Here is a 12,232-nt window from a genome sequence, read left to right on the forward strand (position 1 = left end):
CCTTATTAATTATAAGGGAACAAGATTAGCACCACGGGTACAGTTCTCAAATATAGCAACATATAAAGTACTAATGACATTTTTCTGTGTGCTTACAATGTAAAAGCGATTATAATAGGGATGTCAGTGTTAGTTTTATAAGCAAACATACTGCGTGCTTTATACATCCAGTATCTGTATCTACAGCTACCTAATTGATACGCATAATTTAACTTTGTTTCACATGTGTGTATCTGGCTATTATGTTTGCTTATAGATCTAGCTTATTATTATATACTTTAACAAGTGCTTGATATATTAGTTGAAATTTTATTTGCACATACCTCTGTGGGAGTCTGCTGAGCCTTTTTTTCAGATTTTGGCAAATCTTTGCTTCCTCTTCTTTTTAAGGATAGCTGAAACAAAGCATGAATATATTTAGCTTGTTAAACTATAATTTTAGTTCAATTTCATGTTTGTTTCCTAATCTTATATGACAAAACCAAGGCAAATGAAAAGTTTTAGTTCAATAATCATAAAGGAGGGAAAAAACCCAAATCAGATCAATTTAGATATATTTTTACTTTGCAGTGGAATGCACATCAGTAGAAGAGTAGCTAGCAGTTACCTAATTAATTTGACAAATACAGAAAACCTATGAAAATGCAGAAAAACAATTTGGACAAAATTTAGATTGATAACTCAATATGCTATGTATTCCAAATGAAAGCAAATCCTTGTTAGCATTCCATATCACTAAATGAAAAAAAGAATAAGTTATTATTTCCAGTGTTGGAGTTATATTGCTATAAATTTGTAAAGACAAACTTTCAGTGGATTTATTTAGAGTTTGAAGAACTTCATTCTTTATTCACCACACATCCATGCAAACACGATACACACATGCATATACACACACGTGTGATACAATAGGGAATAGTAGGGTTTGTCGTGAAATGGAGAGGCTGTGCTCCATCTAAAGGAGCAGGAGGAGTGGGAACTAGCTTCAGCTGATTGGTGCAATACAGGAATGTGGGTTTCAAGAGAAGCTGGAAATCTGGATTGTTATGTAAATCCCAGGTTTTATTGGTTGGCCTTAACTGAAATTCAAACAAACAACACTTTGTAGGTCAAAGAATACGTATCTACTGAGTGCTAAATCTTGTCACAGAACAACAGTATATGATCTCTGGCACTCAGTTCCATTTCTAAGCACCAATGAATGTCTCTCTGTATAAATAATTACCTATATGTATGAATATCTATCTTAGATCAGATATTGAGCTGGAGACTGAAAGATCAATTAGGTAGTGCGCCTAACATCAGGAAGCTCACAATTAGCACGAGGGACAAGGAAGCCAAGACTCACACGACAAGTTGGTAAATGCCATGTTTCAGGTTCTGTGAAGCAGGGACTTTGCCTGAATGGCATCACCACCATGAGAATACTATTTGCCACATGGAAGATGGTGAAAAAAAATGTGTTGAACTAATAAGTGAATAAAATATCAGATTCTGAGGTCAAAGAGGAAGACGGGAGTATGGACTGACAGTAATAGCAGGAAAGCTTCTCAAAAGACGAGACCATGGATTTGCAAAGAACTGCCAATTAAATTCTTTACATGTTAATTTCTAACCCATATCCAGTGTTACATGAAAGCATATGCTCAGGCACAGAAGGCAGGGGAATACAGTGCTGCCTTTGCTTTCATTCAGTGTGAAAGGGAAACTACAGTGAAATGAATAGTCCACGTGGTAATTTACTTCTACTTCTTTACAGAAAGACACCCTCTATGTTGCTTGTACAATATTCTTAGAAACAAAAGCTGTGGGAACTGATTCACCATAACCAAAAGTGATTTAGGAACCAATCAGCAAAAACAGTCGCAAGAAAACCAAAAACATAGCAAGCTGAACTAGGGAATGATGGAACATTCTATGTAGGGGCTACCTACAAAGAAGCACTAAATTCATTTTATTAAATATTTACTGCATGCTTTTACTTTGAATTTATTCCATTATACGTTTATTTGGTGCTTACTAATGGACTTCATAAGGCACCTGTGATAAAACAATAATAAAAGCAACACAGTCTCTGCTCTCTGTGGGGTTCCTAGTGTATTTGGCAAATGGTCTGTTCAGTCTGCAATTTAATACAGTGTAATGAAAGCAATGATAATGTAAAATCAATATTAACTGGCATTAATTGAGTATGAATTAATGTCAAAGACTTTACATACATTATCTTTAATTCTTAAAACATCCTTCTTAGCCTCACTTTGCAGATGGTAAATCTAAAGCTTAGAGAGGTTAAACAAATTGTCTAAGGCAGTGGTTCTTAAAGTGTGATCCCCAGAACAACATCATCAGTGTCACCCAGCAACTTGCTCAAAATGCAAATTCTTGGGACCCATCCCAGAACTACTGAAGCAGAAACTCTGGCGATGATACCCAGTGAGCTGTGATTTAACAAACTCTCCAGGGATTCCGATACACGGCAAAGCTTGAGAAGTACTGGTCTAAAGTCAGTACTTGGTAACTAGCGGAATCACCTCTTGACTCAAGTCTTTCTGATATTTCTTATCTCCTAGATCACAAAAGGGAAAGCTTAATTCGGTCTGGGGCTGGAGATTGTATAGGGAGCTAGAGATGATTTCCAGGAAGAGGTAACATCTTATGTCGAATCTGGTAGATGAGGAGTCAGCCAGTCGAAGATGGAGAGGAGGGGAAAGGAAGAACAAAGCATCCCATGTAGGAAGATCATTTCTGGGATGCAAAGAAATTCAGCATGGCTGTAACAAAGTCTGAGTAGAAGAGTGACAGGAGATTTGCTGGAGGCATAAGTCAGGTCTTAAAGGACACTGAATAAAGTTTGGATTTTATTTCACTAAGGTTAAATTATTGTTCTATGGTCAGTTAGGAGTGTTAAAGGGTTTTAGCTAGGAGTGTCCATAATCAGCTGGTCATAGAAGAAACACAAAGACACAAAGGTGGCAGTCCAAATGGACATGAGATGATGGGATGGCACACAAGGGAAATGAGAGAAAGGATGCTCTAGTTCTGAGAATTTTTTTGGTCTTTGTTGTTCATTCATTCCACAGGTACCTGTTGAATTCTGGCATATACAGGGTATTGTACGGTATCCAATATGAATGAGAAATATTTTACTCTCCCCTAAAGAGTTCGCTGTTCTTGATGATAAAACGATGCAGATAATTAGCTGAACAGTAGACAGAATTATCTAAGGACAGTGAACGAAGAACAAACAAAGGACTGAGAGAACAAAGAAGCAGCTATGATTCCAGATCTGGAGAAATCAGAGAGAATCATCCAAAAGGGCCAGTCTTTGAAGGATGTGGAATATTTCAATAGGAATAAAATCAAATAAACAATAGGAGCAAAGACTTGGACGAATGAGTGTGCTTTGTAGATTCACTGACTTCTGAAAAGAAGTAATGGAGGTAGAGCCACTAGAGAGATGAAGTAGAAGAAGACACAGGATTGAGGTCAGCTTGTGGAGCTGAGAAATTTAGACTTTATCCTGTGGGCCATGTTAAAATGAGCCCTCTAAATTAATATAAGGAGAAATGCTGAAACTAGGCCATTCTTTCCTAAGAGGCATTTTCTATCTTACTTTTATTTAAATATCACTCAGCTAGGGTGTCAAACTCAAACAAGGCTCCGGAAAAAGGTTTCGCCTTGAATGAAAGCATTTTGCCTTTAAGGCACCTCGAAGACTACAAGTACCTTTAAGTATCACACTCAAATTTTCAATAAATATTTAACAACCTTTTCATATTCCAGTAAGTTTTATTAACTTTCTGACTCCTATGAAACAAAGATGAGAGATTCAGTTAGAGAAATAATGTAAGTCCAAACAGTCTCTTTCCTCTGAGGATAAAATTTCCTCCTCTCCCCTCTTGTCATCCTGCCTCATCTTCATCCACTAAATCTAGGAACCTCTATAAGGGGAGCAGTTAGGGAGGCTAGAACTATATCTCATATTTTCATCATTGTTTGCACAGTAGGCACTTCAGATGGTTCTCTAGATAAATGCGTTGACGACACGTCTTGTCCCTGTCTTAATTCTTTGCATTCCCAGCCTCAGCCTGTCCAAAAGAGGCTGCTGTTCTTTTATTCACATGAAGGCCAGGAATTGGAGAGTTTTGCCAAAAATTATGCTTGCAAAGCAATTATATAAAATGGCTTATTTGTGTTCTAAAAATGCTTTGAGACTGCCTTTCTTCCTCCATTGAAATTTGGTACACTTCTTAATACGTAGCATCTTTACGTTTTCAGCAATTAAACAACAGAGAAGAATAAATACTACTCAACGTGTAAAATGCTACTGAAAGACATATGTAGAAGTCTCCTATGTTTTAGATAAAATTAAAGAGAGATCCATTCGTGTTGTGATTAAATCAAGAAGGAAACTATAACTGGAGTAATGGCTAGGATTTATTGAGCACTAGATCTGTGCTATGCACATTTCTAAGCACTATGTATCCACTTATTTAATCTTACAACAGTCTTAGGAGTTTATCATTATGTGAAGCATACAAAGGATAAATCACTCAGCTAGTAAGAGTTAGAAACAGGATGTAAGTTATCCAGCTTCAGAACTCTTACTCTGAACAACTCCATTACAGTTGCTCCAAAGGAAGAAATGTGCAGGGCGACATTATCATCGAGCATATTCTTCTCTATGCTGTTACACCATGGCTGCAGGGGTTTAGGGCACTAATTTACGTATATTATACACGAGCAATGTGTTTTCAACATTAAGGTCAGCAGAAGTGACATTCATACCCATTGGTTCTCACAGTCATCCTGAAAATACTTGTGACTTCAGGGCAACATTGGGAGGGAGGGACAAGGATTTCTGGCTGAAGGCTGGAGGGAAACTGAAAGAGGCAGGAACTCTGGCTCTGCTATGGTCCGAATGTTTGTCTCCCCAGATTCTATGTTGAAATCCTAATGCCCGATGGGATGGTATCAGGAGGTGGAGCCTTTGGGAGGTGCTTAGGTCATGAGGGTGGAGTGGTCCTGAATGGGATTAGCACCCTTATAAGAAGAAGCCAGAGAGGTAGCTCGCCCTCTTTCTGCCATGTGAGGATGCAAAGAGAAGTTGGTGGTCTGCAACTCAGAAGAGGTTTCTCACCACAACCCAACCATGCTAGCAACCTGATCTTGGCCCTCAAGCTTCCAGGATTGTGAGGAATAGTTTCTGTTGTTTATAAGCCACTCTGTCTGTGGAATTTTGTTACAGCAGCCCAAATAGACTAAAACAGGCGCCAACCCGTTTTGGAAAGGAACAGGAGGGGCTCTTGTCCCTGGAAGTCCTCCTCTTTCCCTTTTATTAGTGTACATCCTGGACACCGACCTGAGAGCCTGGCAGAGGAGGGGCAGGTGAGGACACTCGAGATGTTGCTCATGACCACATTCTCCACTCTCTCCCCTCAAAGGGTGAGGCATGTCCCAAATGCTACACTAAGGTATCATCTTGGGGGCTGAGGGCAATGAGGGTGAAGGAGGCGTGCCAGGATGATCAGTTCGTGTCATTCTCCCGTGCAAAATATTCCAGCCATTTTCACCTTACTCAGAGTCATAGTCATTCTTAATAAGGCACAGGAGATCTCAGCTACACACTCCATCTATTCTGTTAATGTTTTAAAAAGACTTGACCAGACTTCAACCCTGACCAACTAAAATAGATTCTTGGGTTGGGCCGAGGCATTTTTTCAAAGCTCCCACGGTGAGTATAATGTGCAGCTGGCTCTGAGAACCACCACCCCCCTCTATGTGGTCAGCGCCACCTCCAACTCCAAACAAACTCTCCGACCTCATCTCCCACCACACTCCTCCTCTGCTTTCCTTGCTCTAGTGTCACAAACATCCTTATGGTTCCCCAAACATGCCCAGCATGCTCCAGATTTGGGGGCTTTCCTCTGCCTGCGACACTCTTCCTTTATCTGCTCTCAAGACGCACTTACACAGTTCTTTCAGGGTCCCTAATTAGAGAGACCTGCCCAGACCACTTCATATAAAATAAAAAATAACTCCATATAAAATACTTCTGCTACTTTCTTGCTCCACACACTTCTTGTCTTCCTAACCCTGCTTTATTTTTCTCCACAGCCCCTCTCATCATCTGACTTCTATATTTGTTTCATGTCTGTCTCTCCATTCTGGAATGTGAGTGCCATTCATGCAGGAACTTTGTATTGTTCTGTGTTAGAGCTCTGGGCTCTCAGAAATACACCTAGCACAAAGTAGTTGCTCAGACAATATCAGTTGAATGAGGAAATGGCTCCTTATTAATAATCAACCTTATTTTGTACATCACTTTGTTTTTGAAGCATCTTAACCCAAGAAGTTGGTAGAAGGTTAAGACAAACAAATAAATAAAAGCCCATTTTGAAAGTTCCACTTAAAGCTGGAAAAATAAAAATGTCTCAAACTTTTCAACAAAAAGACTAAAGAGAAAAAAATGTATGCGCTGAAAAGCATTTAAAATGGAACACATGACATACCTTCCTCCCGTTCTAATACTTTTTTCAATTTTTACCAATCCATTTTCACCACAGTCCAGGTCTCAAAATCATCTTGTAAAGAGTATCTGGTGCTAATATGCTTTGACAGACCTATCTGCCTTTGTGGCTTCTACTTATCAGCCCCTCTCCCACAATTTCTCCTCTGTCCCTGGCCTTCTAAGTGCTCAGAGATTTTGGGATGGCTTACACTGCAAAGCCTGACACATTTACCAAATATTCTTCACCACTGGGATTAAAAAAGGCATTAGGCTAATGAACTCAGATGATGTTTTTGAAAAAAATCCATATTCAAACCCAGAAAAGCAAAAGACACATGTAAAAAGTCAGGAAAAAGAGTTGAAGGGGGTTATCAAACATAAGAAAAAATAAATCTCAATGTATTTTCTTTGTTTTTATTTTCCCCCTGCCTTTGCCAATATCTTGATTCCATAAAAGGTGTTTAAATAAAACTGAGCTTTAAACAAATTATTTTAAAAGCTCACCTTTCTGTTCCAAATTGCAGATGCTTCTTTCAATAAAAGTAGGTGTTCAATTAGCACAAAAGGTGTGACATGAGTTAAAAGCTAACAAAGCTCATCCTAACGGTCAAGTTTATTACAGGGTCTGGCTCAGCACATTTATGAAGCATTTGTTCCATTTGAACTTAGCTTTTATTCTTCGTTTTCAGAAAGAGGTGATGTACACATCTTTACAATGCTCCCTGAGATCTAGGTTTCCTTTTTTTTTTAATTGAGTTAATGATAGGTTACAATCTTGTGAAATTTCAGTTGTACATTAATGTTTGCCGTTCGTGTTGTAGGTGCACCACTTCACCCTTTGTGCCCATCCCCCCACCCCACCTTTCCCCTGGCATCCACTAAACTGTTCTTAGTCCACATTTTTAAATTCCTCATATGAGTGGAGTCATACACAGATTATCCTTCTCTAGCTGGCTTATTTCACTTAACATAATTCTCTCAAGGTCCATCCATGTTATTGCAAATGGAATGATTTTGTTCTGTTTTGCAGCTGAGTAGTATTCCATTGTATATATGTACCACATCTTCTTTATTCATTCATCTGTTGATGGGCACTTAGGTTGCTTCCATGTCTTGGCTATTGTAAATAATGCTGCAATGAACATTGGGGTACATAGGACTTTTGGGATTGCTGACTTCAAGCTCTTTGGATAAATACCCAGTAGTGGGATGGCTGGATCGTATGGTAGTTCTATTTTTAATTTTTTGAGGAATCTCCATACTGTTTTCCATAGTGGCTGCACCAGTTTGCATTCCCACCAGCAGTGTATGAGGGTTCCTTTTTCTCCGCAACCTCTCCAATATTTGTTACTATTAGTTTTAGATATTTTTGTCATTCTAACGGGTGTAAGGTGATATCTTAGTGTAGTTTTGATTTGCATTTCCCTGATGATCAGCGATGATGAGCATCTTTTCATGTGCCTATTGGCCATCCGTATATCTTCTTTGGAGAAATGTCTGTTCATGTCTCCAGCCCATTTTTTGATTGGGTTGTTTGATTTTTTGTTGTTAAGTTGTGAGAGTTCTTTATATATTATGGATATTAAGCCTTTGTCAGATATATGACTTGCAAATATTTTTTCCCAGTTAGTGGGTTGTTTTTCTGTTTCATTCCTGTTTTCATTTGCCTTGAAGAAGCTCTTTGGTCTGATGAAGTCCCATTTGTTTATTCTTTCTATTGTTTCCCTTCTCTGAGAAGGCATGGTGTCCGAAAAGATCCTTTTAATACTGATGTCAAAGAGTGTACTGCCTACGTTTTCTTCCAGAAGCTTTATGGTTTCAGGCCTCACCTTTAGGTCTTTGATCCATTTTGAGTTTATTTTGGTGAATGGTAAAAAAGAATGGTCAATTTTCATTCTTTTACATGTGGCTTTCCAGTTTTCCCAGCACCATTTGTTGAAAAGACTTTCTTTTCTCCATTGTATGCCCTCAGCTCCTTTGTCGAAGATAAGCTGTCCATAGATGTGTGGTTTTATTTCTGGGCTTTCAATTCTGTTCCATTGATCTGTGCACCTGTTTTTGTACCAGTACCATGCTGTTTTGATTACTGTAGCTTTGTAGTATGTTTTGAAGTCAGGAATTGTGATGCCTCCTGTTTTGTTCTTTTTTGTCAGGATTGCTTTAGAAATTCGGGGTCTTTTGTTGCCCTATATGAATTTTAGGATTCTTTGTTCTAATTCTGTAAAGAATGTCATTGGGATTCTGATTGGGATGGCGTTGAATCTGTAGATTGCTTTAGGTAGAATGGACATTTTAACTATGTTTATTCTTCCAATCAATGTACATGGAATGTCTTTCCATCTCCTTATGTCGTCATCCAATTCTCTCAGAAAGGCCTTGTAACTTTCATTATATAGGTCCTTCACTTCCTTAGTTAAATTTACCCCAAGGTATTTTATTCTTTTTGTTGCGATTGTGAATGGTATTGTGTTCTTGAGTTCTTTTTCTGTTAGTTCGTTATTGGAGTATAGAAATGCTACTGATTTATGCAAATTGATTTTGTATCCTGCAACTTTGCTGTAGTTGTTGATTACTTCTAAGAGTTTTCCAATGGATTCTTTGGGGTTTTCTATATATAAGATCATGTCATCTGCAAACAGCGAGAGTTTCACTTCTTCCCTCCCTATTTGGATTCCTTTTATTCCTTTTTCTTGCCTGATTGCTCTGGCCAGGACCTCCAGTACTATGTTGAATAAGAGTGGTGATGGAGGGCATCCTTGTCTCATTCCTGTTTTCAGGGGGATGGTATTCAGTTTTTGCCCATTGAGTATGATGTTGGCTATGGGTTTGTCATATACGGCCTTTATTATGTTGAGGTAGTTTCCTTCTATGCCCATTTTCTTCAGAGTTTTTATCATAAATGGCTGTTGGATCTTGTCAAATGCCTTCTCTGCATCTATTGAGATGATCATGTGGTTTTTATTCCTCAGTTTGTTGATGTGGTGTATCACGTTGATTGATTTGCAGATGTTGAACCATCCCTGTGTCCCTGGTATGAATCCCACCTGATCATGATGTATGATCCTTTTGATGAATTGCTGAATTCTGGTTGCCAAAATTTTGTTTAGAATTTTTGCATCTATGTTCATCAGTGATATTGGCCTGTAGTTCTCTTTTTTCGTGGTGTCCTTGTCAGGTTTTGGTATCAGCGTGATGTTGGCCTCATAGAATGTGTTAGGAAGTGTTCCATCTTCCCTAATTTTTTGGAATAGCTTGAAAAGGATAGGTATTAAATCCTCTCTGAAAGTTTGGTAGAATTCCCCAGGAAAGCCATCTGGTCCTGGGGTTTTATTCTTTGGGATGTTTTTGATTGCTGTTTCAATCTCTTTCCTTGTGATTGGTCTGTTCAAATTGTCTGCCTCTTCTTGAGTGAGCTTTGGGAGATTGTAGGAGTCCAAGAATTTATCCATTTCCTCTAGGTTATCCATTCTGTTGGCATATAGTTTTTTGTAGTATTCTCTTATGATCCGTTGTATTTCTGCATAGTCTGTTGTTATTTCTCCTCTTTCATTTCTGATTTTGTTTATTTGAGCTTTCTCCCTTTTTTCTTTGTAAGTCTGGCTAGGGGCTTGTCAATTTTATTTATCTTCTCAAAAAACCAACTCTTTGTCTCATTGATCCTTTCTACTGCCTTTTTTGTTTCAATAGTATTTATTTCTGCTCTGATTTTTATTATTTCTCTCCTTCTGCTGACTTTGGGCTTTATTTGTTCTTTTTTCTCTAGTTCAGTTAGGTGTAGTTTAAGATTGCTTATTTGGGATTTTTCTTGTTTGTTAAGATGTGCCTGTATTGTGATGAATTTTCCTCTTAATACAGCTTTTGCTGTATCCCATATGAGTTGGTATGGCATGCTATCATTTTCATTTGTTTCCAGGTATTTTTTTATTTCTTCTTTAATTTCTTCAACGATCCATTGCTTGTTCAGTAGTGTGTTGTTTAGTCTCCACATCTTTGTGCCTTTCTCAGCTTTTTTCCTGTAATTAATTTCTAGCCTTATAGCATTATGATTGGAGAAGATGCTTGTTATTATTTCAATTTTTTTAAATTTGTAGAGGCTTACCTTGTTTCCCAACATATGGTCTATCCTTGAGAATGTTCCCTGTGAGAAGAGTGTGTATTCAGCTCTTTTAGGGTGAAGTGATCTATATATGTCTATTAAGTCCAATTGTTTTAGTTTTTCATTTAGCTCCACTATTTCCTTGTTGATTTTCTGTCTGGATGATCTGTCCATTGATGTGAGTGGGGTGTTGAGGTCCCCTACTATTATTGTGTTGTTTTTAACATCTTCCTTTTGGTCTGTTAATAGCTGCTTTATGAATCTTGGTGCTCCTGTGTTGGGTGCATAGATATTTATAAGCGTTATTTCTTCTTGATGAAGTGTCCCTTTGATCATTATATATTGTCCCTCTGTGCCTCTCTGTACCTGTCTTATTTTGAAATCCACTTTGTCTGATATAAGAATTGCAACACCTGCCTTCTTTTTCTTGCTATTAGCTTGAAGTATTGTCCTCCACTCCTTCACCCTGAGCCTGTGTTTGTCCTTGGGGCTGAGGTGTGTTTCTTGGAGGCAACCAATTGTTGGATCTTGTTCTTTAATCCATTTTGCCACTCTGTGTCTTTTTATTAGAGAGTTCAATCTGTTTACATAGAGAGTGATTATTGATGCATGTGGACTTAATGCTGTCAATCTGTCACTCATTACCTTGTTTTCCTGCGTTTCTTTTCCTGTGTGCTTTAGCCTACCCATTTAATACTGAAATTTCTTATGCTGGGTTTCTTAGATTTTTCCTTATTTATGATTTGTGACTCTGTTCTGTATTTTATTTTAGTGTCTACCCTGAAGTTTGTATTTAGAATCTCGTGTATATTATAGTCTATTCTCTGGTGGTCTCTTACTTACTTGGCCAATACTGATTTAGACCCTTTGCTCTTCCCCTCCTAAATAATTATTTTCATTTCTTATTCAAACTCGTGTTGTGAATTTGTAGTTAGAGTAATAAGATTGTCCTTGCTTTGGTAGTTTTCTTACCTTTACCCTAATGCTATAGTTGAATATTTGCTATCCTGTTCTGGTTCTATCCATCGGTCTCCCTAGTCTGTGGATTGTGACCCCTTTCTCCCTTTTTTCTTTTTTCAGGTATGAGAGCCTTCTTGAGGATTTCTTGTAGTGGAGGGCTTTTATTTACAAATTCCCTTAACTTTTGTTTGTCTGGAAAAGATTTAATTTCTCCCTCATATCTGAAGGAAATTCTTGCTGGATAGAGTATTCTTGGCTGAAGATTTTTATCTTTTAAAGCTTTGAATATGTCACTCCATTCTCTCCTAGCTTGTAAGGTTTCTGTAGAGAAATCTGCTGAAAGTCTGATAGGGGCTCCTTTATAGGTTATTCTCTTCTTTTTTCTTACTTCCCTGAGTATTCTTTCTTTATCTTTCCTTCTTGCCAATTGTACTACTATGTGCCTTGCAGTAGGTCTTTTTACATTGACAAATCTAGGAGATCTGAATACTTCCTCTACACACATTTCTCCATCAATCCCTAGATTTGGGAAGTTCTCTTCAATAATTTCGTTAAGCACACTTTCTGCTCCATTTTCCTTTTCCATGTTCTCGAGAATTCCTATGATCCTTAAGTTATTACTCCTCATTGAATCCACTATCTCTCAGAGATTTTCCTCATTTTTT

General features: G+C 38.0%; 1 protein-coding gene across 2 annotated transcripts in view; it reads right to left on the minus strand.

Moving 5' to 3' along the window:
• The window catches only part of MTCL3 (MTCL family member 3), a 67,142-nt gene that overhangs the window by 23,494 nt on the left and 31,416 nt on the right, over positions 1-12,232 (minus strand). For both annotated transcript variants that reach the window (XM_070559356.1, XM_070559357.1), the window contains exon 5: positions 324-395. In XM_070559356.1, the coding sequence (XP_070415457.1) occupies positions 324-395 (72 nt within the window). The remainder of the gene's footprint in view (positions 1-323; positions 396-12,232) is intronic.

Source organism: Equus przewalskii, chromosome 9, assembly GCF_037783145.1.
Source record: "Equus przewalskii isolate Varuska chromosome 9, EquPr2, whole genome shotgun sequence".
Classification (NCBI taxonomy): domain Eukaryota; kingdom Metazoa; phylum Chordata; class Mammalia; order Perissodactyla; family Equidae; genus Equus; species Equus przewalskii.